The sequence below is a fragment of the Podospora pseudocomata genome (genome assembly GCF_035222375.1).
Source record: "Podospora pseudocomata strain CBS 415.72m chromosome 1 map unlocalized CBS415.72m_1, whole genome shotgun sequence".
Lineage (NCBI taxonomy): Eukaryota > Fungi > Ascomycota > Sordariomycetes > Sordariales > Podosporaceae > Podospora > Podospora pseudocomata.
The window spans coordinates 753,688-775,635 of NW_026946363.1; the positions used below are offsets into that span (position 1 = coordinate 753,688).

A 21,948-nucleotide genomic window follows, 5' to 3' on the forward strand; every position below is an offset into this window, starting at 1 on the left:
TATTATTATTGCTATTTCGGCCACGAACAGGACGAAGCGATACGCCTTTCTATTCTGGATTTTAACCAAGCTTTGCCGGCAGATCAGTCATTGCACTGTGGAAGAAGGTAGAACACCCACCTCCTCATGATTTGTTGCAGGCTTTGGAAGAACTGTCCAGAGTTTTGATAGGGTGTACGTGCTGCTAGATGCAGTGGGCGAAAGCATGCCTCGGGGTAACCTCTTGAAGGTTGTGCGCGACCTGTCGACGAATCAAAGACTCGACCACATACAGCTTCTGGTAACAAGTCGCGAATACATCGACGTTGAGACTGTGATGTCATCATTCTCAACCTCCCTATCTATGTCGACCGGTTTAGTGGATGAAGATATCCAAATATACGTTCAGTCTCAACTCTCCCAAAATTTCAAACGGCTCGGAACACACACCTGCTGGTATGCTCCTGAAAGGCATCACGTTCGCGGCGAACTCTCACGGATAGTATTTTCCAAGATATTGCGGCTACGAGAGGGTGACCTAGCTGGATATCAAATGCAGGAGTGGCGCCACAAGAAGCAGCATGAGATCTTGGCGGAGGTCTACAGCAGCTTTGACTGGTTCTGTATCATCGAGTTCGCTCTTCATATGCGCTTTCTACACCGGCCTTTCATGTGCCCAGAATCTTTTGAGCTTGCAATGAGGCTGTTTGATCCATCAGAAGACCATTTTGTGCCAGTCATGAAAGCTATCTCACTTCTGGCAGAACTAACCCATATCTATAACCTTTACAACATTGCAACCTTTGAGCAATTCTGGAATACCGTTTGGCAATCCCACCCATTGAATCCCCATGCCAAAAAGTTGACCCACAGGATCCAAGCGCACCCTGTGTTTAATATACAGAAACGGAAGTCATCACACTCGACCTTGGTACAGTCGACGATTTGTTAACCTGTGAAATAGAGATCAGCTCCATTGCTGACATATTCCACCGGTCATGGTTCGAGAACTGGATCTTTGACGAGTTCAACGTACCACGAGTAATACCGTTCCGCTTTAAGGGCTCCATCTTGCAGTACTATGCCCATATCCCTCACTTCGACCGGTAACGCACATCTGGCTAAGGAATTGCCTTGAAAGGTGCCTCGGGAGTTTTGACCCATCCGTTATCATGGTGTTATACATTGGCAGACATGACCATAATCCTGTTTACGGACCACAAAATCAACAGAATAAACCTTGCGATGCATGCAACGTGTTGCAGTTTCTTCTGCAACTCGGAGCAAAGTCGATGGCACCAGGATACATAGTGGAACCAATACAAATAGCAGCCTCAAATCTGGATTTCGACGGGCTCAAACTGCTCTTGAAAATCAGGGGCAGACCCTAAGGGAACTGGAGACGTGGATGGTACGATTGGAACGCCAAATCGGGGACCTCTTCTGGCGTGGTATGCCTGGATTCGGGGGAAAGCGCGCTTCACCTTGTGAGAAAACTACACTTCTCCAGGATTGGTCACCCAGCGCTATCTGAGTTACCCGATGAAAGAATCAAAAAGATCGACGATTCAATCGTCAGCCATGGTGCGCGCGACTTCACACTGCTGGAGTGTCCCGGACGCGATGAGGGACCGAGTAGAACGTATTTTCATCCAAATATTCTCAAATCAACCCTCGCAAGTTGGCAAAGTCTGGGGTGGGAGTCGCTGCCAGGCTCGCGTCTATTGGCCAACATTTGGTCAAAGAAGGAGCGAGCAAGAGCAGCCAGATAGACGGCCTCAGCACCTACATCCTGGCCGACTGTTGCCAGAATCGAAGACCAAAACAGGTGGGGAGCGGCAAAGGCAGGAAGGAGCACTCAGCCATTACCCACATCGTACGACAGGCAGCTCTTCGTCTGAAGTCAATCTCGGACACCGGTAAAAGCTTTCGACGAATGAACGTCCCTGAATTGACGGGATTGTGTTGAGGAAGGAGCATACAAGAAGCGGTGTTGAAGAGTGCACCCCTGGCCCCTTGAAGAAGAGAGGTGGGGATGTTGACAAAGCCAGGTCTCAGGGTAGGTTTCTCGACGGAAAGAACCGCCAAACGGCAACTACCTTTCTACCAGGTATAAAGAGGTCTCCAGTGCACATCAACTCCAATTCCCCAGCTTGCCTTAAACAACCAACACAACCGCCCACACAATCGTCAACACCGACCGGCGGCGATACAACAACCAGACGCGCTTTCTTATTCTGATCAACATCGTCACCATGCTTTCCAAGACCATTCTGACCATCGCTGCCGCCTTGGTCGTCCTGGCCCAGACTGCCCAGGCCTCGCAGGCCCCCATCCCCGGCTACGGAGTCGTCGACATCCAGTTCGACCTGCCCATCTACCCCGGCAATGCCACCAGCGAGACTGTGCCCATCATCGGTACCATTGAGCATGCCGTTGCCCACATGGAAGCTTTATACCCCGGTTGGAACCAGTCTTTGTTCAAGTTGCCCAGTCAGCGTCACTTTGTCTATGATGACTCCGACCGCAACATCATCCCCGAGAGTTTCAACTGCTGGGGCAGATGGAAGGGTTGCTCATGGTCGGCCATTGCGAGAGGAATCGACTATCTCTGGCAACTTCCCATTTACCCTATGCCTACCAATGGCCCTGGACCTGGCAACTGTGGCAGAGTCAGCTGCAGTTACGACTCCGCCATTTGGTGGTGCAATGATGTGAGTCTGTACCTTTGACAGGTCTGCTCTTGTATACCTTATCCTGCCAGTTACTGACCACAGTATGCATCATGTTCTAGAACGACTTTTCAAAGACTGTGAGATGGATCAACATCTCCGCGGGGGCCGAATACATGAACGGGGCCTTTGGGAGCTTCTGGGGCAACAAGGGGAAGTGTGTGGACTCAGATGATGGCGCCTGGCAGAGCGCGGGTCAGGCGTTCTACCCTGGGAATTTCAACGTCATCCTCAACGCTGACAAGTGCTGAATCCGGGGGCGAGAGAGACGGTGTACGGAGCAGAGGAGGATGAGCGACGATATCGGGACTTTTTTTGGGGGGCCAAATTGCAGTCAGATCGTAGCACAGATGTTTGAGATCACCAAATCAGCTGGCCACCCAAATGGAAGACTTTTTACTGCGTTCCATCCTCCCCTCGGTGTCGTGTCATTTGCCCAAACTCGCACTGTCGATGTAGTTCACAGGCACTTACACCAAAATTTCCCAAACAGGCAACTCCTTGGCGGCCCCGTCTTCTCCAATCTTCGTCTACCCACGCCCGCCGCAGGATACCCCGGCCCCTGATTCTCCGCATACCCCGCACATTCCTCCGCATTGTCCGCTAACAACGCACCCACTCAACGCATGACCTTATATCACGTTCGGAAAGGCGGCTACAATCCCCCAAGACCTTCTTGGCAACCGAGTGTCATTCCCATAGGGGCAATCACGGCTGTCGTTGCTCCGAGAATGCCACCTATTTCTTTCAACTGTCCATCTCATGTCAAAAACAAAAATCATAGATAATACAGTTGAACCTGTGTCCATCTGACGAAAGAAAACTCCAAGATCACAACATTGTCCATCTTCTTCGGCCTTGACCTTACTATCTTTGTGTTGTGACTGTTTTGAGTGATACCCCCCACAGCCGAGAAAGAAAAAGTCCAACGACAAAATGGCAGTTGTACTTCCCTCACCACCCGTCACCGCCAGCCCTGGGCTCGACGGCGTGGTCACCAAACCAGACACCACCACGAGAGCACCGAGAGTCAAGCCAACGAAAGAGGATCTCCTCAAGACGCACGCCGTCCACGTCCAGAAACAGGCCAACTCGCCCGAAAACGCGCCGAGACCCGTCAAGCAGCCCAACTTGGCGCTTGCCTATCCTGCTTCGACAAAGTCGATTCGCGAAGTTGATATTGTACTGCTCACTCCTTTTCGTTTCATTCAAGACTCTGACACTTGCCATAGATCCCTCTATCACAACTCGAGGTCAACTCACACCACCGGGGTTCAGGCCTCATTCTCAAAGTCATCAGCCCACCATTCCTTGGGGCGGGAGCAGTGAGCATAGTCGAGGATGAGTTCGGTAATGTGGACAAGATCTCCATCTACAACCAGAATGACTCGTCTATCCTTTCTGGTGTACCAGAAGGGTGCATCATTGGTGTGAAGGAGCCTTACTACACCATCAACGGGAAGAATGCGGATGGGAGCGAGGATTACATGATCTGTGTCGACCACCCATCAGATGTGACGCTGATTAGGTTCACCGACCCCATCATTCCTGAGCCATTGAGATTGGGACCACTGCTCAAGACGGCGGAGGACTGGAAGAAGGCGGGCGATACGGCGTTTTTGGAGAAGGACTTCCCAACGGCGGTGTTCTGGTAGGTGTTTTTCTGGGATCGAGAAGAAGCAGAAGGGAAAGCTGACGGGAGGAACAGCTACACCGAAGCTCTGGATTGTGCCGAGGATGAAGGATTCAAGCCATCAATCTACACCAAGCGCGCCGGGACAAGTCTAATTCTCGGCCGCTATGATTCCGCGAAGGAGGATGCTCTCGCCTCTCGAACGGGTACCAGCACGGACTGGAAAGCATACTACACTGCTGGGAGAGCATGCTATGGGCTTTGCAACTACTCGGAATCGAAGGAATATCTTTCCAAGGCTCTCGAGCTCAACCCAACCAACCCAGCCATCAAGAAGGAGTACGAGCGGTGTCTCGCCAGGCTGCACGAGGAGGAGACTGGCGACTACGACTTTGAAGCCATCTACAAGTCCCTCAGCCCAAAGAACGTTCACCTGGACTTGGGGTCTTTCACCCGCAACACAGAGGTAAAGGCAAGCCCGCTCCACGGAAGAGGATTGTTCGCCACCAAGGATCTCGCACCCGGGGATCTTGTCTTTGCAGAAAAGGCCACCCTGATGCCCAACCAGTACGAGCCGATGAGGGCGTCGGCTGCGCTGTATGCTTTGACCGTCCGTCAACTGCTAGACAACCCATCACTGTGCAAGTCAGTACTCCAGCTCTACCCCGGCGAGATGACCTACGAGCGAAACCCGCTCGAAGGCACCCTCGTAGATGGTGTTCCAGTCCTAGACGTCTTCGTCATCGAAGGCCTCCGCAACAAGAACTGCTTCTCCGTGCCCCTGTCAACACTCGAAGACACCAGGCCAACCGCCCAAGAAGGTCGCCAAGCAAAAGGTCTCTGGGTCCACGCCAGCAACCTCAACCACGCCTGCGTCCCCAACACCCTCCGATCGTTCCTCGGCGACATGCTGATCTCCCGTGCGACTCGACACATCAAGGCAGGCGAGGAAATCTTCCAGCAGTATGTCCCCGTCAAATCCCTCCCTGATGTCCGCAACGGGGTGTACAAAGACGGATGGGGTTTCGAGTGCTCGTGCACCCTGTGCGTCGCCGAGCTCAAGCAATCGTCGGAGGCTAGTCGAGAGAAGAGGAAGGACTTGCTCGCGCAGGTGGAGAAGATCTTGAACAAGAAGACGCCGAGGGCAAAGACGATTATTCCCGACGCGACGATTCGATCGGTGGATAAGCTGATGAAGCAGTTGGAGGAGGCGCACGAGCCGGAGATTTACGGGCGATTGCCGAGACTGACGTTGATTTACGGGAGCAATTGGTTGGTTGGGGCGTATAGGGGGAAGAAGAACTACTCCAAGACGATTAGACATGCGGTGAAGGTGCTGAGGAACTTTGGGTTTGAGATGCCGCAGGGGGCGGAGAGCCAGGACAAGGTGTGGGACCCGAGGCAGATGTTCTTTTCGGAGGAGTGGCATTCGTTGATGACGATTCATGTGGTGGTTGCCTTGAGGAGGTTGGCGGAGGCGTACAATGGGTTGGGGAAGAAGGAGATGGCTGAGAGGAGTGTGGAGGCGGCCGAGTTTGGCTATATGCTCGTTACTGGGTTCAAGAATGACCTGAGCAATTTGGATAGGTAGGGGTACTCTTTCTTGACTGCCCAGAAAGAATTTGTCACAAGGGAGGGGGAGGACCTGAAAGGGAGACCGCATCGGGATGGGGGGTTGCCAGGGAACAGTGCAGAGCTTTGAAGGAAAAGGGAAGCAACGTATGTAAAGTAGACACTGGGCAATGGCACCAATTTTCTTATTCTTGTCTGCCTGGCCTTCCAAGGCTTCCTACAGGCCCGCACGATGACAGACCATCTATCTCCTCAGGGGAAGGACAGTAGATTTTCTGGCTCTGATAGGTGGGAGGAAGTGGATAGACAAGAAATGGCATTCAGGACCTGCAGGTACACGGAGGATACTCCTCGCCATGCTCCGGCTTGGAGACTAGTGGGAGCCTTCCCAACGTGCCTAGAGCCGCTGGATCAAAAGACCAAACGCAGAGGCCCTTTTTGTTGCTTTCCCTTCTCCAGCTCCATTTCCTGTCCACTATTCACCCTTCCTAATAGTCCACGCCAGATTTCTAGTCACAGCTCTGATTTCTTTCTGCCGCCGCCATGTTTATAACCCGGGCCCTTTATTCAACGTGTAAACTCAACTACCGGCCGTCTACCCACGCATCAGATCTTTAGGCCAAACACGGTGCAGATGGACAACAGGGCCCCCAAGGTGTGTATTTGTCCTGTCACCTCTGCGTACGATGAGGTGCTTGTTCTACTCCTCGGGGTTCTAGTCCTTTCGTTGGAACATTTCCCAAATGCTCACTGTAGCAACGTCAGCAATGCTAACGCAATTGATTGACACCAGCTCCTCTATCCAGTTTGGATCCAAGCACAACCCACAATCGGGAGGCCAACCCACCGGAGCTCGAATCCAGCATTTGATCAAGACCAGATCGCCAGCAACCGGCTCACCCAGAGTACTTCCATCCTCTTCGACCAGCCACTAGCACGAGACAGCGATTGAGAGCTCCTGGTAGCAACACCATCTAGCCGTACTGGGATACTATCGGTCCCACCTATATCTGTCCTGTCGATGATTCAACTTTGAGCAACCTGCACCTACAATCTTCACTACATGGGGGGGTCAACGTGGGATGCGCCCATACCTTGCCGCACCTGTCAGAGGGCCCGTCTCCCAGAGCTCTCACCCGGGCGTGCCAGGCACCCAGCGGTAGCCCCCGCACAGGGCTACTACCCGCTGTAGGCCCCGGGGTGCCTAGCTGCCACGGGGCGCGCCGGCAGTGTTGAAATGTGGAAGAAGAAGTGGCCTATGTGTGCTGTGTGTTGGTGGCGTCCACCTCGGCGACCCGGTATTTGGGTACAGTGCTACACTGATGATATTCTTTTGTGGCGTACTCGTCTTTCGAGGCCGTCGCAAATGTGCTGGTGAAGCAGATGCGTCCCTTATTCTTGCGCGTTTTTCCCATGGTAGGGGTGCTGGAGTTGTGGGGGGTAATGATGACTGGGACGCATGGTTTCGTTCCTTGGTGGTGATGATGGTCTTGTTGTTGTTGTTGCTGTTGTTGTTGTTCGGGTGTTGTTGTCGGTGGTGTAGGATGATGCACTGGGACGACATCGTGCCCTGCGCGTTTGTATTGTTCATGTTTTTTCTTTCTTTTTGGTTCTATTCTTTCATGTATTATCTATTTTCTTGGGTTCATTATTTTTATGTATTATTCTTTTATTTTTTTCTTACTGTTATTTTTTCTTCACTTTTCTTAACATCTTGGATGGGGTGTCTTATGGGAGGGTGAAAGGCGGGGATGGCCCTCGGGGAGACCCATTCCAGGCGCCCATCAGAGGTTTTCAACATCATTACCATGTATTTTATCCTGTATTGTTTTAGGTACCCTTCAGAGGGGTTGAACAGTGTAGGGTACTTGATGCAGTTCTCTTTGAAAACATGGTTCCGCTTCGAATGTTGCTTCGTGATACCGGTAGGATTTCCAGATTTCAGTTCCTCGTTCCAAAATCCCGTGTACAAAGCAATTCTTGTGACATTTCAGTTTTCAGTATACCGACATGTGTTGCGGGTCAAGGGATTAACTTCAAGGCTTCATAGGATACTTGATGATCAACGCCATGTATTTACACTTTTGTCTGTGAGAAAGCCCGAAGACGGAGGAGTAGATGACTGGCAACCGCTGGCTCAAGCAAATCTAGATTGGTATCTTTGGGATGCACATGTCCCTCCGCTCTTCAGTCGAAACAATAGAATCAACACACAAAACGGCTGCCGTTGGTAATGAAGCAGCCTCGCAACCTTCTCCCGTGGTTGGGGCAGACTTTAGAAAACCACGAGATCGGCCGGGCGGGAACTGTGTGGAACAGGTCAGCCCAAGGCAGCAGCGCCGAGGTGTCTTTGCCTCAGCACGAGACGACATCAAGAAATGTTGAGGTAGGTACGCCTCCCTCCGCCTGATACGATATTGGGGGATCTCCAGGGGGCTCTGCCTCAGCACGAGACGACATGGAGGGCTGTTCGGGTTGCTCTGCCTGTGGATGGTAGGCCGGGCGTGCAAAAACCTGAGATGAAACGGGCAGGAACGGTATGGCACAGGTGCGGACCGCTTGGTCCAAGCCAATGGTCTCCTGGCCCGAAGTGGTGAGGAAGCTCCGCCTCGGGATGAGACGATGCGGAGAGAGGTTGAGGTGGCTCTTCCGTAGCATGAGATGACATGGAGAGGTTGAGGTGGTTCTGCCTCGGGGTGATACGACATCAAGAGATGTTAGGGTGGTTCTGCCTTGGCATGACACGACATCAAAGAGAGATTGAGGTCGCTGTGCCTGAGCTTGATACGACATGGAGAGGAGTTCAGGATTGCTCTCCTGGATGTGTCCCATTATTCTATGGCAGTTACGGCCAGAGCCAGAGGCGAGGATGAGGAGCTTCTTCCTATGTTTCTCCAGACCACAGGGGTACTGGTGAACGAGCGGTGTTCTTGCCTGAGAATGGAGATTTGCTCGGGCCAATGGAAAGGCGCTGCGGAACCTGGACCGGAGCCACATGCTGGGTCAACCGGTGGTGGCGTTGTTGGGCAATAACTCTGAAGTACGGGGGCACAGTGTGGAAATAAAATGAATTACTCGTGGAAGTTTTCCTCGGTTGGAAATCATTGTGTGCACATGAAAGGAGCATCTCTGAAATGTCTTGATGGAATTGATCCTATTGATGAATTTCATGGCTGCCAACCTAGTGAGGTGAGCGAGCCAGGGGGCAAAGAAAGCCCAAATCGGCAGCCATGAAAGGGTGCCCAGGGCTGCCTGTTGGACGTCGGGATCCAGGTATCAACCTAGTTCCAGCAGTTCCCACTGCCTCGACTAAGTTCGGCGTTTGCCAGCTTCCTGCCCTTTCATGGAAAACTGACCGTGATACCATTCCACGACAAGGGGGTCCTTGGATTTCGTCCCCGGCCGCTTGCCATCAGTAGATCAAAGGAAAGAAAGTAGCTGAGCTCAGCTGCCTGAGCTCTTTGTTTCCTTCCGCTACTGCCGTTGAAATATCTCCTGTCCCCGGTCCCGTGTCTTGTGGAGACCCTTCCGTAATTCTCTCGTCTCTCTTGCCCTAAAGCAAGGTGATAGAACCAAAAGGAGCTTGATCGATCGATCGAACTCACTGTTCCAGTAATTACTTCCTGAATATGTGTCCCCCAGGAACTGTTCTGTCATCGAGGGATGTTTGTCTTCTAGCTTTTATGACGCTAGACCTGTTTACCGAGGATGGACGGCGTTTTGTGGCTATCCTGTGGATAGGACGGCTCACCAGCCTTGCATGGGGAGGTGTACCCGTTCTTTCCTTTCCGCCTATTTACCTATTAGTCATTGGTTGTAGGCAGGTGGATAGGGGCGAAGACAGGTCTCGATTTAGCTGCCGGAGGGTTCCTCCTATGGCAGGCGCCGTGCTTTGGTTCGGTGAATCTTAGAGCTCTACTGTCTCTTGTTCAACTTTCTGCTTCTCTCTCTTCTGTTCCCATTCCCAATTACTCTGCCTCCTCTTCCTCTCCCTCTTCCTTTTTCTTCTGCTTCTTCTCCTCCGTCTTCCCTGGGGTCATTCGGCCCGGCACGGGCACTGATCTCATCGAGGGATCAATCCGTCGTCTCCTCATTCCATTGCCTGGGGCGCAGACCTCCCGCCATTCCACAACCACGCCTTATTCCATCAGATTCTGCGGGAGGCTGCGTCCCCAGGCGACTCTTCACGGATCTTGCGGGAAACTTATCACTGCATTCATATCGGTATTTTAATCGGTATGTGCCAATTCCTTCGGTTCACCCTCAACTCCTGCTTTTGTTCGGGTTGCTGATATTGAGGCGTCACAGATATTTTTATCTCAGTTGTATTTCGACTGGGTACATCATTCCTTCGACATATCCTTGTTCTGCTTTCAACATGTCTAACATTCATCTGTGTCAGATATCCATCTTATCCATCGCATCGATAACATTATCAACATTCTTATTCATCATTTTGCTGAGGAAGAGCCTTTGTTATGTCGCTTCCTGCAACATCGATCGCTGACATTGTTGGTAGGCATTTTTTGGCCAAGGGGCATGCAGCCCTATCGTATTGGGCTCCGCGGACGTGGTCACATTTTGGCGATCAGTGAAGGGGTCACACACATATTTTCCATCAAACCACCGACGTTGCTTTCCAGTAGACTGCCATCCTTATCATCAACTGCAATGGCATGTTACGGGAGTCTTGCAACTCTATCAGGCTGTCGGGCACTGGACTTTGCCGCTCTATGACATCCTCTTGAGCACTCGGCTTTCAACTAAGCCGACAACAATCGAGGGAAAGAACTTGAGGACAACTTGGCTTTCTGGGAACGATCATAACCGAGTCTCTTGAGCAGCGCTTGAGCACGAGATTCATTCGACAAGGTGGCAAGGTCTGGTTTCTTCCTTGGTACTGAGAGCTTTCGAGCATCGTTGAGAAGGAGATAGGTTTCTCGAGCATTGCCATGCACTTAGTTGCTGTCATGGCAATTGTCTCAGCAGTTTGGTCCAGGCAATCGAGGCCACCCAAACAATGGTCAAGTTACCTACATTATCACTACTGGGGAGTTGGCTGCGTTCCCCTTCAAAATTCTTAGCTCTGGACATCATCCGCATGTGTCTAGTCGTGTGCGTGATCGATCTATAAGACGAATTGGTTGACAAGCGATGCCCGGAGCGGACTGAAGGAGGGCTCAAACTCCATTAAGCTGGATTGGATCTGGGATTACAACCTGTCCTTACTGGCATCGAGCTTGGGACTTTTTCATCCAAGCTTGTGGGCTTTGAGATCCCAATGGCCTTTGGACCCGCCTGCAATTGGTGGACGACGACATCATTGAATTGAATTCTGCCACTTGCTCCTGCCGCTTTCTCGGAGCGTTACTGTTTTTTCCGCCAGAGTGAGGTAGCCTGGTGTTATTCACTTTGCGCGATCCTCTTCACGCAAATCTTTTATCAACAACAACCATCGAACAGCGACGATCCAAAACGATGACCACCGAAAACAGCGCCACCGTGCCGGCCTACCTGTCATACCTACGCCATCAGCCGTACTTGCCGCCCGCTCCACCGATCGACGAGAAAGTCGTGCCGGCCTACTGGGCGCATCAGTGCGCAGTCAGCGGCAAAGAAGAGTGGTGAGTCGCTCGCAACCTTCTCGCTGCCGCGACCAAAAGCCCACGCTCTACCTTGGAACATTTCTCTCGCCATGTCTACCAAAGGCTTATGAAGCTTCCATCGGCAACTCACATTACCCCGATGGAATTACCTTTCTGACAAGTGTGTTTTGGCCAGGGACTTTTGGCACGGTGGTCCGCACACCTGCAAACATGGGTGCGGCTACAAGACGAACCCCACCACGATTCTGCGCAACAGAGACGGACAGCAGCTGGAGACCATTGAGGGCGAGAATCTGCTGGAGGATCGTTTCGTGGATTGGTGGGCGATCTGTTGCCGTTGCCAGCGGTGGCAGCAGAATGTATTGCCTGCGCATCCTCTTCATGGACGAATTCAAAAGGTCAATGGAGAAAACTGTTGCGATCACTGTCGCAACTTGACGACGAGCACCAGCGACTGCACAAGCTGTCTTGCAATCACCAAGTACCGCGAAGTCACGCGTACGTTGAGTGGGGTGGATATCCCTGGTGCCGCTCGAAGCCGGCATCACCAGATCATAATCACGAGGCGCCAGCAATCCCGCCCGAGGTTCAATTTTGGGGGCGAATTGTCCGCCAGTTCGACGATTGGAGATGAAGAGGATAAGAATCAGAAGGGGGATCTGGAGGATATTGAGAAAACGAAGGAATGCCGAAACGATGAGGAGGAGAATGGGAAGAAGGAGCAGGGCAAGGAACGCAAGGGGGATGATGAGAAGGTGTTATAGGCGTCTGGTTGAGGGTCTTTGATAATGGGCAGGGCCATTGTGTGGCACTTGTTTGCCGAATCAGAGGAGGGAATTATGATAGGGACTTTTTCACTCAACTAAGGTGGTCCAAGTCGTCACAACTGGCCTTTTCAAAACAGTTGATCGTCGGAACCAACAAGCAGAGGAGGACTGTCAGGCATTGCATGGAGTTTTTGGCGTCACAAATAATCCGGATACCGAGAAGGGGATCGGGAATTTCGCATTAGGTTCCTGAAATTTTCTCAAAGAATCAGTCAACTCTGCTTTTGAGGTAGATATGTTGCGTGCATACCCCATCTTGAATCGCTTACTTTGCGTTCATGTTGTTATGTCATCGAACCGCCCCCGTCGTTGCCCATCGACAGGTTTTGACTCTGGAAGTAATGAAGTCAATTTTATGGGGAGGAGGAAATATCTTGCAGATGCATTTGAACTGTTGGTTGCACTGTGGACCATTGAAACCCAATTGAAGTTGCTGGCGGTACTCCGACGCCAACTGTCGAGAACCACATGTTTCAGCAGACATCTGTACTATTTCATCAAGCCTTGAAGAATTAGGAATCCTCCACAAACTAGGATTGGGCCATATAAAGTCTTAACTCCGTCCGAGTTCACCGCGATTGCCGACCATGACCTGGATCGCACTCGCCGGCACCTTCGGAGTTCTCCAGTTCCCGTCGAACATCCGGAACCCGTTGTTTCGCTTTGCACATCGATACCAAGGGTCTTTTAATGGGTCTTCCGCGGAGCTGACACGGAAGTGACTTTGGTGGCGCATCGCCGACCGCACGCCTCCCTCGCTCTCCCATTCTGATGCTCGTTAAACTGACATCATTGCGAGAGCAAACATGGGTCACATCAAGACGGCGAAAACCATGACAACTTTAGTTGCATTGTCACAAGGAACTGAAAAGGAGACGCTATCGAGGGGGCACACTGCCACAAAAGTTATAATGAGCGTCTCGCCGAACCTCCCGATGGTCTTGTGTTTTTCCCGCATCTTCACCGGTGACCGGGCTCAACTTCCTTCGCCAGCCTTACCATGAAGCTCACCTCAGGTTTGGCGCTTGTTGCCGCAACCTTCCGGCTTGCCTTGGCCTCTGAGCCAACCTTTGAGACTCTTGTTTCCAGGGAGATCAACCTTCTCCAACGGACCGAGTACGACATCTGCCAGGCAGACTGCAGTCTAGCCGGCGTTTCATTCCCTGACAAGAACACTCTTCAGCTACCACTTGAGGACTACTACTCTGAGAGATGTCCTGAGATTTTCCTTGGCAATTACGACAATCCCAAGGGGAAATCGACAGTCTGTCTTGATTTTGCTGGACCGTATCTGACCTTCACCTTCAACCCATTTCCCGGCCACACCACCACATCTGCCCAGGTCACCTGGGGACTCAAGGGCAACCCTCTCTACCCAGCTGGATACAAACCACCACCACCCACAAGAGCTGTTCACTGTACACCAGGGCAGGATGGCACGTTCCTGTGCAAGGTTCCTTTCAACGAGATTATTAATGCTTCCAGCCATGCCGAGATCAAACACCTTCTTGAGGGAATGTGCCCCAACGGCGACGAAGCGGGCCTCACCCTCTATCTCCAATTCGCCGGAAGCGTTATTGTACCTGATTCACACGAACCGATTCATTTCCAACAACAGTTCCCCTGCAAGCCCGGCGGTCGCAACAAACACGGCATATGCACCTCCTACGACTGTGACTATGACTATTTTGAGATCACCTACCGTTGCAGCAAGTGCCTAGTTGCCCCTTGCCATGCAACATGCGATACGACACCTGCTTACGGCTATCAGAGCCCTCGAAACTCCCATGATCTCAACACACAGAAGGGCACAGATTGCAAGAGCAGCTGGGGTTGGTATGAGACGCCCAGTATTCACGACCTCAGAAGGGGCATACACGGCCATCTCTACATCCAAGAAAAGGGCAAGTACTACGAGAGGATTGGCAGCTGGGCTGCTACCATCAACGCCCTGAAGAAGCTGGACGTCAAGCTCAAGATTACACCTGGCCTGAAGTACGTCATTGAAAAGGTCAACATCAACCTCTCCTGCCTCCCCATCACGACCTGCAATTCGGATTCTTTCACGTACACCAAGGATGTGCTCGGAGGCCTTCAAGAGTACGACACGGACGGCATCCACTACCCTGCGTGCGGCCGGCGCTCTAGGGTTTACCTGATCATTTCGGCGGATGTTGGGAATCCTGAGAATCAAGACGGTGTATGCGAGAGTCCACATCATGATGAGCCTTCCCACAATGGAAAGCCACACGACGGTCAGCCCCACGACGGGAAGCCACATGATGGAGGGTCGCCCAATGATAAGCCTCACCCCGACCAGCCCTCTCACCACGGGCAGCCCTCTCACCACGGGCAGCCCTCTCACCACGGCGGGCTCCCTCACCACGGCGGGCTCCCTCACCACGGCGGGCTCCCTCACCACGGCGGGCTCCCTCACCACGGCGGGCTCCCTCACCACAGCGGGCTCCCTCACCACGGCGGGCTCCCTCACCACGGCGGGCTCCCTCACCACCACAAACTCCATGATGGCACACCTTCTCACGACAAGAAGCGTTCCCGTGATTAAAAGCCTGCCTCCGACAAGAAAGCCTTTTGATGGCGAACCTGCCAAGGATAAACATGGCGGAAATTCGGGAGTGGTATCTTCAACTCGGTGTTGACATGGAAGGATGTATTCTTGGGAGTGGCTTAAAAGTTGAGGTTTTGGAAGAGTGATATTCCTGGGTCTGGGTTAAAAGTTGAGGTTTTGAAAAAGTGACATTGCGGTTTTCTTCTCCCGGCAGAGTCTCTTATACATATCTGTCTTTTTTCTTTCTTTCTCCTCTTGGTACTGAACTTGGACCAACGGTCATTGTACAAACGCCCGCTGGGGAGATTGGACATTTGTATTTACCTTCTCCTCCTTCGTTTTGATCTGGTCCCGGATTAGGGGCTGGTCGTGGTATATAGAAGTCGAAAGTAAATATCTTGTGAAAATTCCATTTTGGACGTCTCTGCCCTGGCATGATGGAATGGGACCATGTTGGAATGGGTCGAACTCTGGAATGTCTCGGTTAAGCTGGACAGCTTTGTGTGGTACGATTTCCATTGCTCTTCAACAGAACCAGAAAAAGGCAGTCTTACAAACAGCTGGTGCAAACACACTTGAAATGCTGCGCCGACTCAGGCAAGTCTTCTTCGTTCCTGCATCTGGGTACATCTGGGATCACCGAGGATTCGTATTGTTCCCAATATGATCCAGTACCTTATCGCCAGTCATACGTAAAGCCAGAAACGGCCTTTTTATTGTGCCTGTGTAGGCAGCGACGGTCTGTCTTTAACTGGGACCAGAAACAGCTCCTACGTTGGGGCATAGGAAATCGCTGCCTCTACTATTGTATTCGATGTGGTAAAGGTTGGTAGGCATTTCGGCTGACTCTGGTTGGTAGCAGCAAGCTGGATCCGGCTGGACCCTAGGGTTGAAGATTACAGGCGGTGGTGTAACCGGATCGGGACCAGGGGGGCCGACCTGTCTGACGTTGTCGTCAGGGAGAATGATATCGCGATTTTGAAACATAACTTGACTGACGATGCCGAACTCGTCCCGGGTGCGGTCGTGCTTACTTCATCAGCCGGGCGAAGATGGATCATACGGGCGTCTCAACGAAGTTGCCCACAAAGTGGTCGAGCACCAAGTGATCTCCGATCTTACCCCGCGACATCTCCTGGCCCTGTGTTCGGGTGGCGTGCAGGCTCGGGAAGGCTTCTTGATCGGCCGGGTAGAGGGTGAATAAGCTGTCGAGGGTGCGGCGTTGTAGCGTGTCAAAGCCGTCCCAGTGTCGGAGATAGGTAGGGCAAAGCTTGCCATGCGGGGCCGAAGCAGGGCCGGCTGTAGTAAGCCTGGGATCCCGCTGTACTTCGAACGTGGTAAAGAGATGCTGGTGACAATATTTTAGGTACTCGACAAGTGTGGTGTTGCGGACCTCGCGTTGGGCCTCCTCTGCCCGGCGCTCAGCCACCTCTTCCCGACGCTTAGCATCCTCAACTTCCTTTCGTAACTTCACAAGCTCTGCCTCCATCGATTTTGTAGGTCTTGTTGATGTTGATGAATGGCTGATGTGGTTTAAGGCTAGGACACTCAAGTGGGGCTGGGTAAGTGCAAGGGTCGCGTAGTCACGTGCCTTCGATAGCGCGTGCCATGGTTGACAACGCTTTGAGGCTTGAATTCAAGCACCTATATGAGCACTGCAATTGCGGTGAGCTACTGTGCCAGAGTGTAATGCCGAGCATAATCAAGTTTGGACCGCCCTCTGATTTTCTCAGCTCTGCGAAGCTCCTTATCTTTTGGCTCGGTGACCTACGATAAGATGCGAATCTGATTGGTCTCTCGCCAGCCAAGTTGCTGGGCCTTTCTTGGATCCTCCTGAATATCATCACCCAGCACCTTGGCGAGCTGGCAGTGAGACTTGGCGTACGTATGCCGTCTCGGCGCGTCTCACTGCCACGACTGACACGCTCATTCGTTACTTGATTATTATCCTGGCGAACATGGCTTTTTTTCTTTCTCATTCATCTCAGCTTCTCATCCTCTTCCTCGAGCCAATTCCACCACGAACCATACACAAATCAACAAGCCTTGATGGCTTCCAACGTCGCACCATGGGATGACGTCAAGTACTTGACGGACGACGAGATCAACTCTTTTCTCGACGACCTCGACCACAACAATGACGGGTTAATTGACTACAGCGAAGTCGAGCAGAAGCTGGATAAGGTCCATGAGGAGATTGCTCCCAAGGCACTTCCACACCATCTTCACCATGACGGTCGAGAGGACTTGGACCGTCATGCATTCCTCCGCGCCATTATCAAGTCAGACAAAAACCGGATCCCGCGCGCCGAGTTTGCCGAAACGGTCAAGAGCTGGAATATTCCTAGCATGAAACAGGACCAGGCGAATGACAGCGAGCAAAAGGACTACATGCGCAAGATGGGCATCTGGAGACGAGTGAAGTCTTACTGGGCTGTTCACGGGCCAGAAATCGCCTTTATTGGGCTGGTAGTGGCTATGCAGCTTGCTTTTGGGGTTTGGCAGTTTGTCAAGTACCTCACTGGAGAGTACTACACACGCGGTTTTGGTTGGGGCGTGGTGCTGGCCAAGACTTGCGCTGGTGCTCTTTATCCGACCTTCTTCTTTCTGATTCTCAGCATGTCGCGGTATTTCTCGACATTTCTTCGACGGTCGTACTACATCTCAAGGTTCATCAATTGGGATTTGTCCCAGGAGTTCCACATCAGGATTTCGTGTGTGGCTCTTGTGCTCGCAAGTCTTCATGCAATTGGACACCTGGGAGGCTCTTTTGTTTGGGGCAGCAGGAAGGAAAACGAAGATGCCGTGGCTATCTTGCTGGGACCAGATGCTGTGCCACGGCCGTATATTGACTACGTTAGGTCCTTGCCTGGGTTCACTGGTCTTACTGCTTTGGGCTTGTTTTATCTTCTTTCACTGCTGAGTACTCCTCCAGTCAGAAAGTGGAACTATGAAGTCTTCCAAATGGGCCATCTTCTGATGTATCCCATTATTGGGTTATTGATGGCCCACGGCACCGCAGGGCTACTTCAGTGGCCCATGTTTGGGTACTGGCTTGCCTTCCCCACGCTCTTGGTTCTTACTGAAAGAATTGTGCGGCTACTGGTTGGTTTTCACAAAATCAGCGCTGCTCTTCAGGTTTTAGACAGCGAAACCGTCGCGATCAGAGCCAAGATTCCAAGTGAAAGAATTTGGAAATACAATGCTGGACAGTATGTCTTCTTGCAGGTCCCGGCCCTGAGCTTCTTTCAGTGGCATCCTTTCACAGTATCCACATGTATCGGTAATGAAATGCAGCTTCATATCAAAACCGACGGGAACTGGACACGCAGACTCCGTGACCTGGCTGGAAAAGATGGCATAGCACAGATTCAGATTGGCATCAACGGCCCATTTGGAGCACCAGCACAGCGCTTTTACGACTTCAGCCACACCATTGTTGTTGGTGCCGGTATTGGTGTCACCCCTTTCAGCGGTATCCTTACGGACTTGCAAGAGAAAGACGACAAAGCTCACAATGGCCCGGGTCTGGATGCTCCAATCACTGCAGGTGGAAGATCAACATCCCATGGCTCCCACCTCATCGGCCCTGGGGAGGATGGCTTGCAGGATTCGTCTGTCAGGGACAGGGAGAAGGTCTCTACTGGAGCCCCTATAGAAGACGCCAACCACCGGGAGACGCTCACCAAGGGAGGCAACGAGACGGACAATCACCCATCAGACTATCGCCGCGTTGACTTTCATTGGAGTGTCAGAGACAAGAACAACCTCCTCTGGCTATCCGATCTCCTAAACCGGGTTTCTCGCTCTCAGCAATGGCACGCTCAGCACCATAAGGAGGAGCACGGCCCCCATCTCGACATTAGAATCCACACCCACGTCACTCAGAAAAGGAACAACATCGCCACGCATGTATACCGCTGGTTGCTGGAGATGCATCGTACTCCTGAGCACCCAGCCAGCCCGTTGACCGGACTGCTGAACGCAACACACTTCGGCAGACCAGACTTTATCAGGATTTTGGATAGGCATTATGAGGAGATGAAGGGGTACAAGGCTGAACTCGTAAGGAAAGACAAGGAAAAGTGGGAGGATGAGGAGTTCAAGGTCGGGGTTTTCTTTTGTGGGACACCGATTGTTGGGGAGATCTTGGCTGATAGGTGTCGCCTGTTGAGTGCGAGGGGAAGGGCGGATGGGAGTAAGATCGAATATCATTTTATGATGGAGGTGTTTAACTAAGTAGTGTGCTGGAGGGAAACAGGAGCGTGGTCTCCGTACTCTGTGAGTAATAATGAACAGTATTTGTTTCTACCAAAGAACACGTGCCGGCGAACAAGGAAGTGTTTTTGGAACAATACAGACTTACTTTACATGCGGCTCTACACCCACACGTGAATGGGCGGCCGACACCACCCGACAGATATCCTGGTTTTTCCGCTCCACCACATCTCAACTTCTTGATCTGGATATGGGGCTCCATTCCAACAAGCTGAAGCTGACGAACTATTAGATGACTGATGTCCCCACACATGCTGACAGATGGCAGGGCAAGCTGGGGGCTTCATGCAGGAACGGTGTATTCAGCAGTACACATTGACCCCAACTTCCATGCAACTCTCACGCATATGTTGACATTGGCATAAACGAATCTGTCGATATGATGACATGCCAAGCTGGAAGCGATAGTCCCATTGTCAATAGTCTGTCCAACGTAATCCACGTTGATGAGTAAGATTATGCACTGTTTGGAGACATGAGGCTGGTGATTCTTGAGGCTAGATGCATGTGAAAAGAACGCACACTAGGAGATGGGGCTGGCTACATAATCGTGAAGTAAAGAACAGGTATAAAACGGAGGCTCATCATCCCCAAAGTCTTTGACATTCCCTCCTCATCATCCACCAACGACATTCTCCCATCCAACACCCACCCACCATGCACTTCATCAAGCTTCTCACCGCAGCCACTGCCTTCGCAGTCGGCACCTCCGCCTGGAACATCCCACGACAGGCAAAGGGCACAGTCACCGTCACTCAAACCGTGACTTCCTTCCTTACCGCTCCTTGTGACCCTGCCACCACCGTCATCTCAACTCAACCACCCTTGTCTACCACCGCACTGCCTGTCACAAGCTGCACACCATCACCTTCTCGTCCTTCACCTGTTCAGCCCGGGGCAGTATGTAACTGCTTTGCCTGGCATTATGTACGATCGGGTGACAACTGCTGGGAGTTGTCGCAGAGATATGGAATTACGGAAGCGCAGATTCAGGCCTGGAACACCGAGGTTGGACCGAGTTGTGAGATTTGGTTGGATTACTTTGTTTGCATTGGTGCTTGAGCTGTCAACTAAGGGATTGTGGGGGGAGCAAGGAATGCCTTGCGGGGGAGAAATGGTCGGATGAAATAGTGGATGAGATGATGGATGAGATGAATGAACTAGGTAAAAGGATATAGCTTTTTCAGGTCACAAAAATATGCATTGTGTTAGTCTTGAAGTCTTGAAGTGTAAAATGATAAAAAGTGTATCAAATGAAAGCACGCTAAGTATGCCTACCTGATACCTGTTTTTGGCCTTTTCGTATTAGATGAAATCTTACGCGAACGGCTAATTACCCTGAAAGCCAGCCCAATTAGTACCTACGAAGGGTAAGTGGTTTTTTTTTTTTGCTTTTTTTTTTTTTTTTGGAGATTTTAGGTGATGATGAGATGGCCATGACACAGCTAGTACTGAGCAGCAGAAGAATCATATCTCATCCTCGCGACAATTTCATCCAGAAACCCCCACTCAATCCGATTATGAAGAATATGGTACCTCAACAAAAAGTCAAGAATCACCAAGCCATTCTCCGGACTAAAGCTGTTAGCAAACAGCTCCCTCTCGAGCTCCTGGAAATTCAGCCAGATTAAATCGCTTACATCGGACCCAAGCTCATAGACATGCCTGTGCTTGGGAAGGACCACATCAACTATGTAGCGCCTCGAAAACTCGACAGTGCCCTCTCGGGCACTCCCGTATTCGGGGCCATGAATCTGAGTAGAGCATATCTTATCTTGGGATGCGAAGAAGGTGTTGTCATCAAATAACCATCTGGAGATATCATCACCTGCTATACGCTTCAAAGCCGCCAGAGGCGAGGCATCAAGGGCGGAGACATTGGTAGTGAAGAAGGGAGCCAGCCTTGCGCCGCCACTTTTGGGACCACCAGCGACTCTACAAACAAGGAGCTCATGATCGCCCTGTGGTGCCCGCCAGATGTTGAGGACAGCAAAGTGAGTGGGAATGCCGAGCACAGGGACCAGTGTACATGAGACCTTGACCCCAGGGAGAATACCACAGGTGGAGGTGGGGATCGGAGCCTGAGTGTGCCCAGGAAAGACCATCGGTTGAAGGTTGCCAAACGGATTACCACTCAGGCGCCAAGCAGCGTCAAAGATGTCCCTGATGGCCTTATTCAGTGCTTCCGGGTTGGTGCAGTATTTGGATTTAAGCTGCATGTGGTTGTTGGGTTGGACTTCAACGTTTTTGGCTTTGAAGAAGTCGAAGAAGGAGGAAAGCCTCCGATCACCCTTGAAAATGCGGGCAGTTGATTCGAGAACCACGCCGCACTTTACAACAGTGTCGGAGTCCACAGGATGGATTTGATTTCCTCGCTTGAGGAGAATGGTGAAGCGCCAGACGGGGAAGTCTTGACGGGGTTGCCAAACCTTGATGCCATCTCCCTCCATGAAACCGTTGCCTCGCTTGAGGACGGCCAGGATGAGGCTGGTATCGGGCACAAGTGTGGAAGCCATTTTTTGATGTGTTATCTGGACCAAGTAGAGGGTCTTGATGTGTTGCCAAAGTAATCCTTGCTTCGATGCAAAATGTTCACGTTAAATGAAGGCTGATGCCAGAAATAAAAGACGTTTCACTTCAGGTAACGTCGACGTGGTTGAATAGAATCTTAAGAGTCTAGAACACGACAGAAATATTTGTGTTGTTCTGAAACACATCTCTGCTGGTGGCCGAACAAAGCTTAAGGGGTGCA

At 51.6% G+C, this 21,948-nt stretch overlaps 7 protein-coding genes across 7 annotated transcripts; 5 read left to right on the top strand and 2 right to left on the bottom strand.

Moving 5' to 3' along the window:
* Positions 1–1,718: 1,718 nt before the first annotated feature.
* On the top strand, positions 1,719–2,962 carry QC762_104990 (uncharacterized protein; the record flags this gene model as incomplete). Its single annotated transcript, XM_062884890.1, has 3 exons — positions 1,719–2,038; positions 2,090–2,693; positions 2,774–2,962. Exons 2-3 carry the CDS (start codon positions 2,235–2,237, stop codon positions 2,960–2,962), a joined length of 648 nt encoding a protein of 215 aa, XP_062747796.1. The 5' UTR covers positions 1,719–2,038; positions 2,090–2,234.
* Positions 2,963–3,647: 685 nt separating this feature from the next.
* On the top strand, positions 3,648–7,806 carry QC762_105000 (uncharacterized protein; the record flags this gene model as incomplete). Its single annotated transcript, XM_062884891.1, has 5 exons — positions 3,648–3,893; positions 3,944–4,362; positions 4,420–6,571; positions 6,710–6,920; positions 7,203–7,806. The coding sequence occupies 3 exons, from the start codon at positions 3,648–3,650 to the stop codon at positions 5,933–5,935; spliced, it is 2,181 nt and encodes a 726-aa protein (XP_062747797.1). The 3' UTR covers positions 5,936–6,571; positions 6,710–6,920; positions 7,203–7,806.
* Positions 7,807–11,394: 3,588 nt separating this feature from the next.
* Positions 11,395–12,286, top strand: QC762_105005 (uncharacterized protein; the record flags this gene model as incomplete). The annotated part of the gene is made up of 2 exons (XM_062884892.1): positions 11,395–11,540; positions 11,698–12,286. 2 exons carry the CDS (start codon positions 11,395–11,397, stop codon positions 12,284–12,286), a joined length of 735 nt encoding a protein of 244 aa, XP_062747798.1.
* Positions 12,287–13,349: 1,063 nt separating this feature from the next.
* Positions 13,350–14,915, top strand: QC762_105010 (uncharacterized protein; the record flags this gene model as incomplete). Its single annotated transcript, XM_062884893.1, has 1 exon — positions 13,350–14,915. One exon carries the CDS (start codon positions 13,350–13,352, stop codon positions 14,913–14,915), a length of 1,566 nt encoding a protein of 521 aa, XP_062747799.1.
* Positions 14,916–15,975: 1,060 nt separating this feature from the next.
* Positions 15,976–16,407, bottom strand: QC762_105015 (uncharacterized protein; the record flags this gene model as incomplete). The annotated part of the gene is made up of 1 exon (XM_062884894.1): positions 15,976–16,407. One exon carries the CDS (start codon positions 16,405–16,407, stop codon positions 15,976–15,978), a length of 432 nt encoding a protein of 143 aa, XP_062747800.1.
* A 560-nt stretch (positions 16,408–16,967) lies between these two features.
* Positions 16,968–19,157, top strand: QC762_105020 (uncharacterized protein; the record flags this gene model as incomplete). Its single annotated transcript, XM_062884895.1, has 1 exon — positions 16,968–19,157. One exon carries the CDS (start codon positions 16,968–16,970, stop codon positions 19,155–19,157), a length of 2,190 nt encoding a protein of 729 aa, XP_062747801.1.
* A 1,484-nt stretch (positions 19,158–20,641) lies between these two features.
* QC762_105023 (uncharacterized protein) lies at positions 20,642–21,712 on the bottom strand (the record flags this gene model as incomplete). Its single annotated transcript, XM_062884896.1, has 1 exon — positions 20,642–21,712. One exon carries the CDS (start codon positions 21,710–21,712, stop codon positions 20,642–20,644), a length of 1,071 nt encoding a protein of 356 aa, XP_062747802.1.
* Positions 21,713–21,948: the final 236 nt, after the last annotated feature.